A 20,406-nucleotide genomic window follows, 5' to 3' on the forward strand; every position below is an offset into this window, starting at 1 on the left:
TTAATTTGTGTTCTGAAGATGAACGAAAGCCTTACAGGGTTGGAACAACATGAGGGAGAGTAATTACTGAAAGAACTTTCATTTTTGGGTGAACTAACCTTTTAATATTCACATTAGGACGACAATGGACTTGACAAATGTAATTTCTAAATGGCATATTTTATCAATAAAACCCCTAATCACGTTGATCTTGATCTGAGGGGGCGTCTGCTATCGTCAGCTGACCCATCTGACCAGTGGACACAATTCATCATCACACTAGAACTATTCACAGCACTTCCTCACATCATGATGGTGCCACACGCCTTCAGTCAGCGGCACAGTCACACAGATGTGCAGCGCTCTCTTTCATGCAACATGAAAGCCTCGATTACTTCCTTCAGTTCCTCTTGTAAACAGACACATGTTCACCATTACCTCCATCTCCAGCTTTACTGAACATGTCAACATCAGTCTGGCTGAAGCTCGTGAATGCACACCTAGTTTTAGCAGCACTTGCAGTCGCTGACTTTGCCATTGAGGTTTGTTTTCTTTCTTTTTAACTAGTTTCTGCTGAAGCTCATGTAAAATAACATGATTATCAAACATTAAACAGCATATAAATCAAAACTGTTTAATGTTACTGAATGAAATGTTGAACCCATTGTTGTGTTCTGAGTAATTGTGCTAGAGGGCGCCCGTGAGGGAAAGGGCGAAAATGGGAACGAGAAAGAAATGTAAGAGGAGAAGAAGAATGTAATACAGTGAAATAGTCATGGTTAAGTGAGTTCATATAGCAGTTAAAAAATAAAAGGAGTTACTATTATACTGTCGCAAGTCTAAAGACTGTTGATGTTCTATATCAGGTGTGATCTAGGTGCATGTATGTTCTTTCATGTGTTATGTGTTCTGGTTGTGTGGGGCTTTAGGGCGTGGGCTGTTCTCCTGAAGAACGAGCCAGTGCAGTTATGTGTGGCTGGGATCTGGGGAAAAGAGTTCCAGAAGTTTTGAGTTCGCTGGACCACACAGGTGCTCACGTTAATAAAAGAGCATTAAAACTGTTAAAGGTGGGATCAGTAGTTTTTGAAAAACACTTTTGGCCAATGTTGATATTTGAAATCACTGAAACAAACACGCCCCTACCCCAAAAGGATCCCCCCCCCAATTTGATAGGGGCCAATGTTATCATGATCAACTCGATAGCACGAGCACGACAGTCATAGTAACGAATATATTACAACTATAACAAGATCAGGGGGTAATATCGGGTTATATCATGGCGGCGCCCAGGGAACCGCGGCTACGGTGGCAGTAAAACCCCCAAAGTGTTTGTTACTGCTCAACCCTGAAGATAGACACAATTATAATGCACTTGTCGGGGCACTGGGCTCCTGTGTTCTGAACTGAGTAATAGACGTAGGCAGTCAGGAGAGCAACTGAGAGTCCTGGCAAATGATATTGAAAATTTGACTCGGCGAGCTTTTGCCCACGTCACCGTCAGTTCAAGGGGAGCTTACGAGAGATTAATTCATACAGGGCCTTACCCCTGTGAAGCTCCGTAGACAGACACAACCAGCTCACCCGCAAACCCTGCAGGATGCCTCGGAGATGGCGTTGGAGAGGGAGATTGTTTGGGGATGCTTGCATGCCGGACAAGAGACAGTGCAAATCTGTGTCGGTGAGGGCTACTGATGTGGGGGAGGGGCTAAGCGAAAGGCCAGCCTGGGTTCCCAAGATTACTGAATTCATTCGAGCTGTGGCACTGCAACCTGATCAACGCCCCTGCACATGGCCAAGGATTTGTTGGGGTTGTGGGCAGACTGGACATTTAGTTTGTCAGTGTCCTAAGCTAGCCAGTAACCAGGGAAATGTGACGGGGTCCGCATGATCATCCCAATATGAGTCATCACCAGCAGGAGTCTCAAGAGATGGACAAAGGGAAGATGATCAAGGGCTGTTGGGGTTGGGCTCATATTACAGGAGGTTTGTGCATGGTTTTTCCAGCATTGCGGACCCACTATTCCGCCTGCTGAAGAAGGATAAGTCCTTTGCTTGGACTGAGGGGTGTCAAAACTCTTTTGCTGCCCTGAAAGAGACTCTGATCACAGCCCCTGTATTGGTCCCCCCTGACCTGGCACTGCCCTTCATTCTGGATACTGACGCCAGCAATGTGGGTATGGGGGTGGTTCTCTCTCAGGCGGGGGGTGGGGTGAGCGAGTTGTGGCCAACTACAGCAAAGCGTTCAAAAAGGGCGAATGCAGATACTGTGTCACCAGACAGGAACTTGTTGCAGTGCTTTTTGCAGTCCGACACATTACCTGTACGGGCTAACTTTCACTGTACACTCTGATCATTCAGTTCTCCAATGGCTGGCACGCTGGATTGAGGAACTTCAGGCATACAACATGAGAGTAGTACACCGTCCAAGGTCAGACCATACAAACGCAGATGCCCTTTCTTGTCGGCCATGCTTTGCCGACGGGTGTCTGTACTGTGACAAAAGAGAAGCCAGGGAAAGAGAGCTGGAGGACCTGGATGCCAGGGGGTTTCTGTGGTTTGTAAGCATGAGGAAGATGCGGACCTGCAGCCAGTAATCCAGTGGGTCCAAACACAGCAGCGACCGCTGTGGGAGGAAGTGGCCACTCTCTCTTTGTCGAGAGATGTGGAGGACTTTTGTCGGCGGTGTGATGGGTGCACTGCCCGCAAGGGCTCGCCTGTCCAGTCCCTCGCTCCCCTGCAACAGTTCCCCATAGGAGGCCCAATGGAGAGAGTGGGGGTGGATGTAATGGGTCCTTTTCCATGTTCGGAGAGGGGTAACAGGTTTGTGCTGACGGCTATGGATTATTTCACTAAATGGCCAGAAGCTTACGCGCTGCCTGGTTAAGAAGCCGAGACAGTGGTGAACGCATTGGTGGATGGCATGTTCAGCCGGTTCGGGGTTGCAGAATCCATACACAGCGACCAAGGCCGTGATTTTGAGTCACGTGTCTTCTCTGTGATGTGTGAAAAATTAGGGATTCACAAGGACCACCCCTTTGCATCCCCAAAGTGATGGCCTCGTTGAGAGGTTTAACAGGACACTGGCGGAACAGCTGGCCATTGTGTCTGCCAAGCATCAGCGAGACCGGGATACGCACTTACCATTTATCCTAATGGCGTGCTGATCCGCTGTGCAGGACTCAACCTCTTGCACACCCAGCCTTTCAGAACACCTGGGGAAATGTCTTTTGGGAGGCCACCTGATGCGCCTGCTGTGCCCTCTGGCCTTGAGTATGATAGAAAGCTTCAGGACTCATTGGAAGCCACTCATCATTTTGCAAGGAAGCAGTTGTTAAAAGCGGGGACACCGCAGAAGCGAAATATTGACCTAAAAGCGAAAGGGCGGCATTGCACAGAGGGAGAGCTGGTGTGGGTGTACAGCCCTGAGAAAAAGAAGGGCAGGTGCCCTAAACTTGACCCCAAGTGGGTTGGGCCGTGCAGTGTTATGGAGAGAATCGGAGAAGTTGTTGACCGAGTTCAGTTGCCTCGAGGGGTAGGAAGGTGGCCGTGCACCGGGACAGATTGGCACCTTATAGAGGAAGTGCCGCTACAGCCCAAACACCGGCCTCCTCTACAGTTGTGCATACCCCGGAGGCTGGACCAGGACCCCAGTCGAGCACTTCCAGTCCTCTGGCAGACCCACATACAGCCACACCAGTTCTTGAGCTGCAAACCTCGCATTCATATACAGCCCAGCTTCAGTTACACAAGAAGGGCAACTGCGGCCTCAGCGAGTCAGGAGGCCGTCGAGACGGTTCAGGGACTTTGTTTATTCCCTCGAGGTCCAATCATTTTCTCCATTCGCTACAATAGTGCTACAGTATGATTCCTGTGAGTGACTTGATACTGCTAATCACAACACCCATGAAGAGGAAACGACTGAAGCTTTAAGGGGGTTGATGGACTCAAAATCTACTTCATCTGTTTTGATCATCGATCTGAATCCGATCTAGACTTTGAGAAAATACGATTTTCTCAGCTTTTTGCTCAAAATGTTGATTTTTTTATGAAACTTACCCACATTAAAGTGTTGATAAAAAAAGAATACATAGAGCTAGAATAAAATGTTTAAAAGCAGAGGCTCTATAGTTTATGTGCAGATGTTCATACAACAAAATATTCTGGGGGACAAGTGTGAGAGAGAGTTAAAAGTAGTTTAGAAGGCAGACATAATCAAAGATAGCCAGGCAATAGTCAGACATCCAGTAATGCACTCATGGTGTCTGTGCATTTGTGTTGTTGTTGTTGTTGTTGTTTTTTTACATGTTTATTGTATCACGAAATCAAGACAATATCTAAGAAATGTGTTTTCCAAGATAAGTCATTTCATGCAGGTCTGGTCCAAACGCGCAGCTGGTTAGCATGTGTCACAGAGCGTATACTTCAGCTTAATTGTAAAGGAAAATGAGAGAGCATTTAAAATAACAAATAAAATTAGTATTACTATTTATGAAATTATTTATTAATTCATGCATTTTTTTTAAAGGGAGAAAATCAGATTTTGAAATGACAAAGCTTATTTAAATCTGGTCCTATAATCTTTAACACCAGGAGTGGTAGTTTGAGTGATTCTGTGGAGCTGCTGTACAGAAGCAAAGCCTCATTCTGGGGTTTCTATAAGTTGGCAGATCAGCTCAATACAGCACAGCCTCCAGTGGCTCTGCTTTATGGTATTTCATCAAACACAAGAGCAGGGAATAAAGAATTCACACTGATCTGGTCTTTACTGACAGGCACTGATCTACTCAGCTGTTGCGCCTCCTAGCGGTCAAACATACAAAACACTGTCCACAGATGCAGAGCAATTCAGCCAAACACTTGAGGATTTAGAGATTTGTGTGTGAAGTGAAGTCTGTCAAACAACATTCTAGTCTTTACCGTTTACAAATGCTTATAGATTAGAAATACATGCCTTTAAACATAAACACAGAGAAAAAAATATGTATCAAAATATACTGAGATTAAATGAATATGGAAAAAAGTTGAGTCTTGACATATTTTTGTAATAACAGATTTAAACTTTTTATATCATGTATTTAACATCCATCTGTCTATCTATCCATCAATCTGTTATTTCTAATCCATCTATCTATATCTGTCTACCTATCCATCTCTCTGTCTATCTCTCTCTCTGTTTATATATTATTTCTAATCTTTCTATCCATCTATCTATCTATCTATCTATCTATCTATCTATCTATCTATCTATCTATCTATCTATCTATCTATCTATTTATTATTTCTAATCGATCTATCGCTCAGTCTATCTATCTATCTATCTATCTATCTATCTATCTATCTATCTATCTATCTATCTATCTATCTATCTATCTATCTATCTATCTATCTATCTATCTATTTATTATTTCTAATCGATCTATCGCTCAGTCTATCTATCTATCTATCTATCTATCTATCTATCTATCTATCTATCTATCTATCTATCTATCTATCTATCTATCTATCTATCTATCTATCTATCTATCTATCCATCGCCCCATTAAATTAATTTCTTAAGTCAATACTCGTTTACCTTAGACAATATTGTCAGTGAAAAGCTTGAGAGTAAATATAAGTGATGTATAAAGAAAACATACTAAATATTACCAAATATCACTTGGAAGCAGAATATTTTTATTGTGCGTCATTTCTGGTCAAGCTGCAATTTGTGTAAAATTATACAAAATAAATGTTTAATTGTATTTAGGATACAAAAACAAGACATAATTCTCCTGTGAGATGTTTACTTCCACTATTGGACATTCTCAGTAGAAAAAAACACTAATTAACATCCTATATTTGATATATAAATGTAATGCTATGTAAATGTTTTATATTGCTGCTTGTTGTTCATGTGTGTTCAGTCAGGCCCAGTAGATGAGTGACGGAGTGCATCAGGTCCAGTCCCAGATAGGCATGTGTGAGGGAGCAGACGACACCCAGCCCGGACTGAGCGATCAGAGCCCACTGCATCTTAGCACTGAAGTACAGCGGCTCCAGTCTAACAGAGGACAGAGACAGGTGAGTACACACACACACACACACACACACACACACACACACACCAACATTAACATTACTGACCACACACAGCGCTTTACCTGCCCTGAGCCGACTCCGCATAGCCGTGGAAGTACAGATACCGGCCATAGAGGTACAGGATCCCGAAGAACGCTGCCAATGCTAGAGAGAGAGAGAGAGAGAGAGAGAGAGAGAGAGAGAGAGAGAGAGAGAGAGAGAGAGAGAGAGAGAGAGAGAGAGAGAGAGAGAGAGAGATTTTTGAGTTTTCAACACACTTTATTTATATCATTACAACATCAGCAAAACATCACATTATCCAGGAAACAAAAACAGAGGTACAAAAAACAAGACTTATTGTAACATGGTAGTGAAGATCAACATTTCTTCTTCAACTGCACAAATAGCTCCATTAAAACACCATTTGGGCAGAAAACTTTCTAAGTCATTCATCAGTTTATAGAACTTGAAATCGAACATAACCCTTGCTTTTACCATATTTCTAAATACAGTAACCACATGTTGTCCTTCTCTACCTTCTATTTTGTTTTTCCTAGTTATATAAACAGCAAGTTTGGCTTGCCCAATTAAAAAAATCAACAATTGACTTTTTACTCGTTGCGCCACACTATATTTGGGTCCAAGAATCCACATTTTAGAAGAAAAAATCTCCCCAAAATTCATGAAAAGAACATCCAGAAAACAAAACATCATGCAGTCTTGAACATTCTAAAAAACAATGAAAAATTGTCTCCCTCATTTTACAAAAAGGACAATCACTTGATACACTGGGATTAATTAAGATCACAAATGCATTTACAGCAAATGCGCCGTGTAAAACTCTCCATTGAATATCACCTGTACGTTTCTCAATTGGTGGTTTATATAAAACTCTCCAGACAGGTTTATCTCCATCATCTTCCCAATTTCTCTCTCCACACTGTATCACTGCGCTCTTTTAGTTTTGCTTTATTTAAAACTTTTATAAGACATTTATACAAAACTTTACTCTGAACATCCTGCAAACTTAAACCTTCTAGTCCCCTTAGGTTCAGAAAAGGTCCAGACAGTCCTTTGAGATTGGGACTAGAGAAATACTTGGAAAAGGATCTGTACTATTAGGAACCAGATTCTCATTATAATAATCAATTAACAGATTGTTTTCTGCCTCTGTGAATTTCTGTTTAAAAATGTCCAGACTCTTTCCTACATACCGTACCGAATGCATACCTAGATGTGAGGCCATGGACTGAGCATTATTCAAGCCAGAACCAGCAACATCCAACAACTGATGCAGTTTTAAAGTCTTGGTGGTAAATAGACAATGAATCAGTCCAGGTGTAACTTCACAAGTAACATCAAACCGGGCACCATGTACAAGAGGTTCCTCCAGAAGCCAGTACAACGAGGAAGTCGGCTCCAACCTCTTCTTTTCAAATAAGTCCCAAACTTTAAAAAGTCCCTTATAAAAAGGAGTCAGTCCATTACACTGCAGCTTACTCGAGTCCATTAAAAACAAAACAGAGTTCAATCCCAGTCTGCCAGCTTGATTAAAGATAACATCAGCCACTTCTCTCCAGACTAGATCCTTAGGTCCTGTGAGGTACCTTTGAATAAACAGAAGTCGAAAAGCTGCCCCCCTGCTGGGCAAATGAATAAGTCCTTGTCCTCCTCCATCTCTGGGTAGATAAAGTATGCTCTGCGGAATCCAGTGAAAAGTACTCCAAAAAAAGTCCACCATACTGGCTTGAATTTTACTCAAGAGTCCATTTGGAGGGTCAATGCAGGCCAAACGATGCCACAAAACTAAAGCCACCAGGTTATTAATTATTATAACCCGCCCTCTAAAAGACATTTTTGGCAAAAGCCATTTCCATTTTTCCAATCGCCCCTTTAGTTTTTCTAAAACTCCTTCCCAATTTTTGCTTATCATTGAATCGTTGCCAACATATACTCCTAAATATTTTAACCCATCTCTTTTCCAGGACAAACCACCTGGTAATTTAGGAGACCACTCACTATGGCTTCACTTTTGGACCAATTCACTTTGGCAGAGGAAAATTGACCAAACTTGTTTAAAATGTCTTTAAGAAGATCAACATCATTTTGCCCTTTAACCAAAACAATAATGTCGTCTGCATATGCAGATACCTTAAAACTGGCTCCAAAGCAAAGTATGGTCCAACCTTCAATGCTCTCTCTGATCTTAACCAATAAAGGTTCAATGGCAAGAGCATACAACATTCCTGAAAGTGCACAACCTTGTCTAATACCCCTGTTAATTTGAAAAGGAGCCTAAGACCACCATTAATTTACAGTACACTCTCAACATCCCGGTACAAAACCCTAATCATGACGATAAAACCAGAGCTGAACCTGAACTCCTCTACTTCCTGGTCTAGAGAAATGAGACCACTGTCTATGTCCAATAGCCTGGAGACGTCCAAAATATCCCGAATTAGATAAACATTATCATGAATAGACCTGTTAGGCACAGATTAAGTTTGATCACGATGAATAACATGTCCAACTACCTCCCTCAACCTAATGGCCAAAGCTTTATAAAAGAGCTTTAAATCAGAGCACAAAAGTGAAACAGGGCGCCAGTTCTTCATTTCTTTTAAGTCACCTTTTTTGGGCAACAGGGTAATGACTGCCCTCCTGCAGCTCAAAGGTAGCAACCCTCCGGCCAGACTATCATTGAGCACAGACAGCAAATCACCCCCCAGCACTGACCAAACCGTTTTATATAACTCAATTGGTAGACCATCAATTCCCGGGGCCTTACCGCAACCCATATTCCGCAGAGCAACATGCAGTTCAGATGCTGAAAGCGGCCTCTCAAGCCAAGAACTGGTCTCCTCTGGAACTTTAGGCAAACCCATATAAAAAGAGCTGTCCAGCTCACCTTCCTCTGTATGTTCACTTTTATAAAGCTCAGAATAAAATAAAACAGCTCTTTTTCTAATCTCCTTAGGCTCCACAATTTCTACACCCTCCAAAGAGTATAAGGAATGTATAAAGTCTGCTTTGACCATTCTTTTTTTCCAGACCGAAAAAGAACTTCGTTGGGCCATCCATCTCTACTGCACTCTGAAAACGCGAGCGGATCAAAGCTTCCTGTGCTCTGATGCCTAACAGGTTATCCAGAGTTATTTTTTTAACTTTGAGGAGCTCAATATGTCCTCGAACTCCTGTGGACTCTGCCAGATTCTGGAGTTCCACTATTTCAATCTCTAAGGCTTTCATTGATTGGGAAATGTCCTTGGATACGTTGAGAGTGTATTGACGACACAGTTGCTGTATCTCTTTTTTCCCATGATCCCACCATTGTTGTAGGGAAGAAAACTCTTTTTTCCTGGAACTGAACCGTTTCCAAAAATAACTAAAAACATCCTTAAAAAAATGTTCTTGTAACAAAGAAGTGTTAAAGTGCCAATAGGCACTCTTAGACCTTATATTATTAATGAAAACACTACAGATTACTAGGCTGTGATCAGAAAACCCACTAGGCAAAATCTCACATTTCTTAATAACATTAAAATGGTGTTTAAAACAATAGAACCTATCCAATCTAGCCATAGAAATATAATTTTCTCTTGTTTGCGCCCATGTGTACTGCCTTTGTTCTTTATATAAAGCTCTCCACATATCACACAAATCATGCTCTTCTATAAGCTTTCTTATAGCATGTTGAGAAGCTAGATGTGGCTCTTTATGGTTCCTATCCTTTCCATCATTTGCCGTACAATTAAAGTCTCCTCCAACAAATATGAACTCTTCCTCTTTACAGCTTGACAAAATATTACTTAATTTATCAAAAAGGACCAACAACAGGAGCATACACATTTATAAAAACTAAAAACATTTTTTCAAATTTTGCTGTTATTTTCATTAGATGTCCCTCAATAACATGTTCTGTCTCATATGAAATTGGTTTAAAGTTTTTCTTAAAAGGTATAGCTAAGCCACGACTACAGTGATTTTTGTGACTTAAAATAACTGACCCATCCCATTCCATTAACCATTCATTCTCATTAAAAACATCACCATGAGTTTCCTGAACCAGCATTACATCAAGTTTCTTTTGTTTAATCAGTTCATAAAGCATTGCTCTTTTCTTGCTGTCCCGTGCACCATTTAAGTTAAGTGTGCCCAATCGTATCCTACTCATAAAAAGGTAATATGAGCACACCAGTAACAAATACCTAAAAAAAAAAAAGAAAAGAAGGGAAGCTAGACTGGTTCGAATTCATCGTTTAATAAATTTAGTTTTAACTTCTGGACATTTTTCTTCAGTCTAAAGACTTCTTGTTCAGTGAAAGCTCCACCCTCCTTCATTAAAGCCCTGGTAGAATCTATAAACAGCTCACGATCTGGGAAATAATCCTCTACATTTATACCTTTCATGCCTTTCGTGGTCTGAAGAAACGTTTTAATTTTGTCCAATACGTAAGCACTGCGGCCAGTTCTCACAGAGTCCAATGATTCACAATCACTATCCATAGCAGACTCCTCAACATTACTCGACTCTGAGTCCACCTCGCTTGCATCAACATCAGCTGCTCCAGGGGCTTTTTTACCAGCCCTGTTTTCTTTGGTCTTAGTCTTCCTTTTTAAAGTCGTGTTTTAAAAATACTCTGATCTTCTGTCATGTCTACATCCACAGCGTACTCTAATATGGCCTGTTCACTGACCTCAGAAACACCACCTTCAAGCACAATTTCGTTTGAGGCCACACTCTCCTCTTTGTTGCTTTCACGATCGTCACTTCCACTTTTGTCAACACAAGATACTGTATCACTTGTTTGTGCATGATCTGTATTTTGCGTTTCGCCTGTATTGTGATTCTGGTCTGCGCTCTTCTCAGGGCACAGGCGTATCACGTGACCCTCTTGTCCACAACCAAAACACTTCATCGAATCTGAGGTAGCAAAAATAACATAATGTAAATCCTCAATCTTAAACTTCATGGCTAAATTAAGCTCTTCATTCTGGTTATTTAAGATCATGTGCACCTGCCTCCGAAATGATACAACATGCTTCAACTGTGGCGATTTACAACCGAGCGGGATTTTCTTCATTCTTGACACAAACGTTCCGTGTCTAGACAATTCCCTTTCAATCACTTCATTTTTAATAAACGATTTTCTTCTACTAAAACTTTCTTAGACCAAGAAATCAAGTTCTTGGTCTAAGCAGTCTATGATGTCCTTCCTACAGAACGAGCCAATGCACAATGGCATGCGAGATCTGCATCTCGTGCCCCGCCCCGAAGCACGGGTATAAACACAGAAACGGATGCACGCACCTTTTGTCTTTCACTTCACGAATTGTACTAGGCTACTGACACACAGAGCAGTGGAATTTTTATATTTTAGGTTGACTATTTTATTATTATATTTTATTATGGCCATAATGAACAGGCTGCAATGTCAAGATTGCAATGCTGGAATATGGTGTGTGTGTGTGTGTGTGTGTGTGTGTGTGTGTGTGTGTTTGTGTCTGTCGGCGGGCGCAGGCGTGATCGAACAGAAACATGAAAACATAGGCTATACTCCGTCATTTTGTTCAGGACATCTATGGATATTATTTATTTATAAATGTATAATTAAACTTGTTTAAATGTACAGTTTGGTGTTGTTTTGTTTTTAAAAGACATCCTAATACAATAAATGCATTAATCTCTAAAATGGGTATTTATCATTAAAGATATAGCCTAGTTTGGAATCTAGCGGTCAAAATGACCGCTTGCAGCAGTTCTAGTAGTTATGGAATTCTGGCACTTCTAGTGTTAAAGGTGAACTAAGTAACTTTTTTTACCTTAACTGAACAGCTTCGGAGTCATTGGAATGGTTATATTACTTATTTCGGGTTGAATGGTGGTCGTTTCGCACCCCCCTGGTGCCCGTGAGCGGAAAATCCGCACTTGCAACTTTGAGCCGGCGGGCCGGGCGGCCGCCGCGTCAGGAAGTATCGCGTGAGATCAGGTCTCGCGATGTAAACAATTGCTTTACGGCCAAAAGAAATCTGCTCAAATACTGTCATTATTGCGCTCCCTCACGCTGTCCGAACCCGAATGAAGAAGACGTTTTAAAGAATGTCCCATCTGCTTTGATGTCGTTGATCTATAGCCTCTGGTGTCTGAGAATCGCCAACGAGTTTTTACAACAGTGTTGTCAAATATCTATTCCGAAGCTGTGGGGGGAGCTCTAGAGAGAAACCTGCGAGCAAAAAGCGAGAATACAGCGAAGAAATCCCAAAGCTACTGAGTGCTGCTTTAAGGGACAATATTTGCCCCCTTTAATCGATTTGTCCACTTCATTTTTTACCTTACCTTACCTTTTTACCTACCTAAATACCTTTATAAAATATATAATGCTTTAAATAAAACAATGTTCAATAAATATGCAATGATGGTAAAAACGAAGTAATACTTTTAAATATGAAATTAAAATCACCAGTAGGTGGCGGTAAGTCACTGTCTTTATGAGTGAGTCATCGAGTCATTCATTCATTCAGTAACGAAGCAAGTGGCTGTATGTATGAATGCGTCATTGAATCACTGACTCTCACGATTTGTTCAAAGCCACAGATTTGTTCACGAATCAGCGCTGTGTGCTGCAGTTCTGCTGTGGCTTTCATTGCAAAATAGAGCAATGAGCCTACTGACAATACTGTTTTAAATGTAGTACATCACTTAATGTTACCCTTTTGTTTGTTGAACTGAATGACACTTTAATTTAAGTAGAAAATCTCAAATGAAGCTCGCTGAACTCCAGCTTACTTGCCTGTGTTTTCATGATAATCTGCGCTTCTTCAGCAGTGTAGAGAACGTGGAGCGCATGATTGCCAGATACTATTGAAAAGACCGGGTAGAACACGTGTTCTTTTAAAAGAAAAGCTCTAAATGGGGGTTTAAATTATTGAAATCTGGTAAAAAGCTCGTAAAAAGAGTCACTTCGTAATGTGTTGTCTCCTTTTGGTCAAGTTTTTATTTTTGTAAACACATTTCAGTCTCGTCTTTTTTCGTCAACGATATTGCATGTGTTGATACAGTCACAGTTATCGTTTAATAACATGGGTGTCGTCTCTCATCGTCTTAAACTCGTCATCGCCTCGATTAGAGCAGTGCTTTCCTTCCTGCAAGAAGGGCTGGAGCGATGCATTTCCGGTCGACGAATCGTACCTGGAATTCGGCCCGGCTAACTCTCACTTGATCCTGAGACCCCGGCCCGGATACGTGCCCAAGGTTCCTACCACTCTCTTTCAGGACCAGGTGGTGAACCTGCAAGCGCTCGGACAGCGCTTCTTCCTGGGCGCTGGCACGCGGCGCCTCGCTGATCTGTAGAGCTGCGTGCTGGGCGACACCTAACACGTTCGCTAGATTTTATAGCCTATGTGTTGAGGCGGTTTCTTCCCGTGTGATCGCTTCAACCAGACAGTAACACCGAAGTTCCCGCTCTAGTGTCGGCTTGCTGTGCCACTCCCCTCCACATGGAGCGGATATGTGCGCTTTTTGCTCCAGTCGAGTTCCCCACTTAGGCGAGCCCTGTCGAGTTTCTCCGCACCCCTCGGCGGTCGGACGTGGCGGAGCGTCTGACGCCAGTCCTAGTACTTGTATGCTTGTGTAACCTGTGCTAGGCTGGATCCCATATGTTGTGATCCTAGCGATTTAAAGTGGTTTTCCTTCATCTGCCGTCAGTCCCTCAGCTCACCCTTCAGGGCCTGTTTTGTGCGACGCAGCGGTTATGATTGAGACCCTAGTTCTTAAAAGAACCATTATTTTCTTTCTTAGTGTGAAGAACATTTAAAGTCCCCCTGTAGTCAATAATTGAATCCCTTAAAACTCATCTTTGATCACCAAAATGACATTTACACGTTTTTGTTTTTCTTGAAAAAATGTCTTCATGCCTTAAAATATCTTGAATGTAACTCGACACCCTTGCCTCATTTGGTATCCACGGTTCTATGAATATGCAAATGAGCCCCGCCTCCACTCACTCGCTCGGCTCAGAGATCCACTGGTTGACGATCACACGTTGATCTGATTGGTTACAAGGTAGTTTGTGACGTCAGAAACACCAGCGATTTCAAAGCGTGTTTTTGAGACTGTCTTTGGTTCACTGCAGTTTTAAGGAGGAAATACTCGACTTATGAATTTACACATGGTTTGTCTTAAATCATATTAAAAACACCACACAGACACATAAACAACATTAAAAGCTGGATTTTCACCACAGGGGGACTTTAAATGTTCTTCATGGAACCATAGATGCCAATCAAGAATCTTTATTTTTAAGAGTAACTGTGATGTTTGATTTAACCTAACATTGATCACCAGCTTATTTTAGGTCTGTTCCATTCTTTAGATCTGAACGCAGGTGTTTTTTAAAGAGCACAACAAAACAACAGGACTGCACTGTTTTGCATAAAACATTTTCAAAGTTTGTTTTGTTTGCATGCAAAACTGAGGTGTGTGATGTCAGATTATGGTGGAAGTCAATGTCAGATGTGAGAGCTGTTTAATCTAGATAGACTTAATATAGTTAACCACAGTAACAAGGCAGGTATTATTTGTACACTTCTCACAAGGGGAAGTTCCTCTTTCTAGGTCAGCCTAAGGTGATTTGCTAGACTTACCATCCGTCAAGTTCCCAAAAAACCCCTCTAAACCCGTCAAAACTGACCAGTCTGACCAAACATATAGGCATTTTCACTCTTTCAAATGAAACATTAGATGCTCTCTGTTACTGTAAATAAATCAAGACATTTTCAGGGCGGTGTGTTTCTGTCAAATGCAATAATAATCCACGAAAACATGCCAGCATAACTAGCTTAGGTTGCTTTTTCAAAAGCTCTTTCACATGAAACATTTGTTGTGTTGAGCCATTTCAATTACTTTTGTTTGATTTGTTCATTACAAACAGCTGAAAGTCTGTAAATGTGCCACTGAATCTGATTTGCAATGGGGGTTGAATAATTTCAATTACTGTATTTGCAAGCTGCTTGAGTTAGTCTTATTGACACCACAAAATATTACAGCTGCATTTTATCACGATTAATTATGGAAGCTTGTTTCCACCATGGTATAAAACAATTTAAAAGATAATTGCGACTTTTCTTCCTCACAATTCTGATCTTTTATCCCTCAGAATTGCGAGATATAAACTTGTAATTTTAACTTGTTTTTAGCAAATTTGAGTTTATCCCTCGACAGCACAGGGCAACGGAAAGTTTTCTTAAGCCTATGTTCAGTACATGTTTTTTAAATGATTGCAGCCAATTAGAATGGTTGAAAAAGTATCAAAGAACAGTCCAATAAGGTTTGAGAGTCACTATCATGCACCATTTGAATGTGTGATGTCCTGTTCCGACTCATGGTCACAGGAGCACATTGTGTGATAGGAAGACAAGATTATTTGCTTTAGTAATCTTATTTAAAATGACATGAACTTTACATAAAAAAATGTGTGTGTGTGTGTGTGTGTGTGTGTGTGTGTGTGTGTGTGTGTGTGTGTGTGTGTGTGTAGGTGTAAAGAAGGTTGTATGGTTTTATGAAGTTTTTTTTGCTTTGCATGTTCAGAAACTGGGTGCACACAGGAACACCCGAAGTGATGTGCAAAAAGTGTAACGTACACCTCTATTTCACAGCAGAGAGGAACTGCTTTATTTCTGCACAAGGAGTGAAATCTCATTACATGATATGACACGACACACTACATGATACAAACCTATGCCTGTATATTATCAAATATATAAATGTGTTTCAAGTGTTTTTCCCATTTTACCTAATGATTTCTCGACATTTTTTAAAAAGATTTGTGGTTTTTGTATTGCTCTCTGAGCATTGTGTGATGCTAATTTCGGGGAGTCGGGTCTGGGGAATTATCCATAAATCAATAAAATGTTCCCAAATGAGCCAAGAAATTGTGTGGAATAATTTTTATCATGTCCCATCCAAAAAGTAGAGGGTTAAATGATTATTTTATGACTTTCCTCAGAATTGTGAGATATAAAGTCTTTATATCTCACAATTACGAGTTTAAAGAAGTCATTCTGACTTGCAATTCTGACTTTATAACTTGGAATAACTATATTATGCAATTCTGACTTAATAACAACTTCCGAGTTTATATCTCACAATTCTGACATTATAATACACTATTGAGAGTTTATATCTCACAATTCTGACATTATAATACACTATTGAGAGTTTATATCTCACAATTCTGACATTATAATACACTATTGAGAGTTTATATCTCGCAATTCTGACATTATAATACACTATTGAGAGTTTATATCTCACAATTCTGACATTATAATACACTATTGAGAGTTTATATCTCGCAATTCTGACATTATAATACACTATTGAGAGTTTATATCTCACAATTCTGACATTATAATACACTATTGAGAGTTTATATCTCACAATTCTGACATTATAATACACTATTGAGAGTTTATATCTCACAATTCTGACATTATAATACACTATTGAGAGTTTATATCTCACAATTCTGACTTTATAACAATTTCAGAGTTTATATCTCACAATTTTGACTTTATATCACACTATTGAGAGTTTGTATCTCGCAAATTGTGACTTTATATCACACTATAGTGAGTTTATATCTCGCAATTCTGACTTTATAACAATTTCTGAGTTTATATCACGCAATTATGACTTTATAACTCAGAATTGCGACTTTATATCTCGCAATTTTTAGAAAAAAGTCAGAATTGCAAATTTATATCACACAAGAAAAAAGTCAGAACTGTGAGATGAAAAGTCGCAATTACTTTTTTTATTCAGTGGCGAAAACATAATTAATATGTTCTTCTTTGAGAACAAAGTTGGCAGTAGTCTACCTGATGATGATGATGGTGATGCTTGGTCTGTCAGTTGAGAGAGACTCACCTTGACTGAAGAAAACTCCAGCCAGCCAAAGTGAGAAGATGAAAATGGGGAAATACTCTGAACAGTTCGCTCTGGAAAAGCAAGATGATGACAGACATATGAGACAAAGCCTCTCAGCATTCATATCATATGTGTGTAAGTGCGGTTCCTCTGACTCACTGTGCTCGGAAGACCCGCTCAAACTCGGGCGGGCCGGTGGTGGCGGGCGGAGAGACCGAGTGCTTGCGGCGCGCGTAGATCACCTTCAGGGAGAAGTACGCTGAGGGAATAAACACATTATTACCTACAGTCTATGGTTATTACACGGCTCTGTGGAATACTTGATTCTGATTGGTCAATAGCGCTATCCAGTGGTATGTTATGGTGCATTCAAGTCCTCCTGGGAAGTTCGTATTTACGAGGTGGGAAGTCGTGTTTACGACGGTATGTGCGTTCAAGTCACTTTCGTTGGCGTAAGATGGTGGTGTACTTTCTCTTAATCAATTCCACAAAAATACAGTAAGGTTCTTAAACTCTTATTCTAGAAAATGAAGAACAAAGAAATGTGCATCAGGTGTGCTTCGCTTTTTTCATGTTTTGAATTAATTTAGGAAACCACTGCAAACTTAATTGTTATATTACATTGTTATATTATAATGTCATCCTTTTCTGTTCAGGCAATTAGCTTACTGCTCTGTAAATAGAAAAGCCTGACAATATCACTGATAAATGAGTATTGTGGTGTTCCGCCATGTTTCTCACTGGCACGCCCATAACTTCTAAAGATCGGAGCTTAAAGAAAATCCTGAGCTTCCCACTCGTATTTATGACATTGTGGTGGTGTGTTCAAGTGGAATACTGGAATATTGGAATACTTGATTCTTATTGGTTCTTTAACAATTATAAAAGCTCCATCCAGCGGTGTGATATTCCAACAGCCGCTAAACACAGAAACACAGGCTCATCCGGGTACTTAAGTAAGCAGCGCTATAATACGCTCGCTAGAAACGGGATTTCTTTGTAAAAGGTTTCCACTCGATGAGCTAATAAAGTATTAAAACTCAGTCGAATCAAATATTTTGTGTAGAGTTATTTAATTATGCCATCCAGTATCGTGGACTCTTGTTTCATACAAACGACCAGCGGCCATTTTGTAATATTGTTTTGTACACTGTTGGATTATAAGATACAAACAGGTACGATTTTAAAACAGTTTAATCTGAAATCAATATCTCTTATCTCCATAATTATTAATGTGTATAAATTAATAAGTGTTGTTGTGACTGTATACCGTATGTCCGTCTAGTTTGATCTTGCCGCTGAAACTGCTCTCTCCGCGGAAGCTTTGCGTTTAACGTTTAAAAACACCTGATAATATATTTCAACTCCGATCAATATTTCGTGTTTAATGATTTACTTGTGTGGCAAGTAGCCGTGTAATAAGCGGGATAATAATAATAATAATAATAATAATAATAGTATAATTAATAATAAATTACCCCCATACACCGGCTTCAACGCAGATTTCAACACAGATTTAACCTAAGGCAAACACATTTCTAACACACATTGCGAAATATCCCGTTCTTAATCCGGATGTTTGGTCTTTAATTTAAACATAGGCATGTTGTCGTCATACATTCACCTGACAAGCAAAAATTATATTAACACTTGTTTTAGTGAATGTATCTGACAAAATAATCTTTCCTGAGGGAAATTAACTTTCCTGTTCTGACAAATCTTAAAGGGATAATTCATAATTCTGTCATCGGAACATAATAGAAGATATTTTGGAAACACTTTACAATAAGGTTTATTAGTACATTAGTTATCTTGAACTAATAATGAACTGCACTTATACAGCATTATTCTCTGTTAATGTTAATTTCAACATTTACTAATAATTTTTTAAAATCTTGCTAACATAGTTAATGCACTGTGAACTAACATGAAAAATGAACAGCTGTATTATTAATTAACTAACGTAAACAAAGATGAACTAATACAGTAACAAATGTATTGCTAATTATTATTTAATGTTAGTTAATACATTAACAGTTAATTAATGATTAACTAATGAACCTCATTGTAAAGCGTACCTGATATTTTGATAAACATGTCTCAGTATTTTTTGTCAACGGTCACTAAAACGATCTTCAAAATACTATCTTTTGTGTCATAAACGACATTAGGGCGAGTAAACTATCAATTTAAGTACACAATAACACGTGATACAATACGTTTGTCCAGCAACTTCCAAGTCTCATTTTGAAACGTGTAACCTTTATTGTTTTATTATATTCGGTAGTATTCCACTTGTTACTCGTTTCAAGGCTAATCTTCTCATATAAATATCCTACGAGCCAACATGATTATTGGAGTTACTTTGGTCACGTACTAAAGTCCAACCATCTCACGCAGCAACATAATCATTTGTTCATTATTAGACGTGTCCTACTTGAAGCAGTTAAAGTTGCTCAAGCACTTTCATCACACTGTATTAAACTGTTTCTCTGAGCAGACTGACGAACATTGATTTGACCAGACCATAGTTACCTTGCTCCATCATTCCCAGCACCGTGACGGCTGCCAACAACACGACCTGATCCAGCATCATCCCTGTGGACGCTCTCTGCGTGCGTGTGTGTGTGTGTGTGTGTGTGTGTGTCCAAACCACACGGCTCTTCCTTGATCACTATATCACCATGACTAGATTGGGCGGGTCACAGATATTACACATCACATCACATCACTAATAGTATTCTGGCAGCAGGCACAACAGGTTTCAATCAAAATTACCAAAAAAACAACACTGTGTATGTGAAACAAGCATAGGTAAAACAGCAAAACGTATCATTTATCTTTGGAAATATTTTTTACACAACGCGTCACCAAAAAAAAAAAAAGTGATTCCTACAGTTAGAATAGATACCTGTGCTTTCCTTCCCAGACAGCAATATAGTTTCGGTCCAGATCCAGCCCACATCCGGTACATTCCACACGGCCCAGATGTGGGCCGGATCTGGACCGACACTGTGCTGCTGTCTGGGTTCAGTGCAAATCAGTCCTCCTATCCCATGGATGGTTTTTAAGCAGGACACACATTTATCAGATTCTTCCCTGAACCTCGAGTCAAAACTAGGTGAAGTGCTCTTCGGTCATTTCTGAACGAAAAAGTTTACACTTTTTTTACTTGATCAGAAAACCTTGATTGGTACTAAACTTGGTTTTGGCACTTGCTGTGTGAACAGAAAATGTGTTACTGCTCCCAAACACACTCACTGAAAGCTCATTCACTGAGATTTCAACCTTACATTTGGAGCACGACTTGTTTAGATTTATGGCTTTGATTTTCGTGCAGTTTTTGAGTAAAATGTGATTTTGAAAATCTATATTTCATATAAAAAATTAATAGTTTTTTTGTGCATTTTTAATAACAATAAATGTAAATTCTCTAAGTTTTA

General features: G+C 39.9%; 1 protein-coding gene across 3 annotated transcripts; it reads right to left on the bottom strand.

Moving 5' to 3' along the window:
* Window positions 1-4,460: 4,460 nt before the first annotated feature.
* ltc4s (leukotriene C4 synthase) lies at window positions 4,461-19,884 on the bottom strand. Of its 3 annotated transcripts, XM_081383559.1 has the most exons (6): window positions 19,499-19,611; window positions 17,123-17,222; window positions 16,964-17,034; window positions 10,734-10,960; window positions 6,120-6,201; window positions 5,624-6,019 (listed from the first exon to the last, which is right to left on the bottom strand). In XM_081383559.1, the coding sequence occupies exons 1-6, from the start codon at window positions 19,557-19,559 to the stop codon at window positions 5,976-5,978; spliced, it is 585 nt and encodes a 194-aa protein (XP_081239685.1). In that variant the 5' UTR covers window positions 19,560-19,611; the 3' UTR covers window positions 5,624-5,975. The 3 variants fall into 3 exon arrangements, with proteins under 3 accessions (XP_081239686.1, XP_081239685.1, XP_081239687.1); XM_081383560.1 differs by lacking the exon at window positions 10,734-10,960 and having other exon boundaries at window positions 4,461-6,019; window positions 19,499-19,884; XM_081383561.1 differs by lacking the exon at window positions 10,734-10,960 and having other exon boundaries at window positions 5,633-6,019; window positions 16,915-17,034.
* Between the last annotated feature and the right edge of the window lie 522 nt (window positions 19,885-20,406).

This window comes from Scardinius erythrophthalmus (genome assembly GCF_964197995.2).
Source record: "Scardinius erythrophthalmus genome assembly, chromosome: 13".
In the NCBI taxonomy this organism is placed as follows: domain Eukaryota; kingdom Metazoa; phylum Chordata; class Actinopteri; order Cypriniformes; family Leuciscidae; genus Scardinius; species Scardinius erythrophthalmus.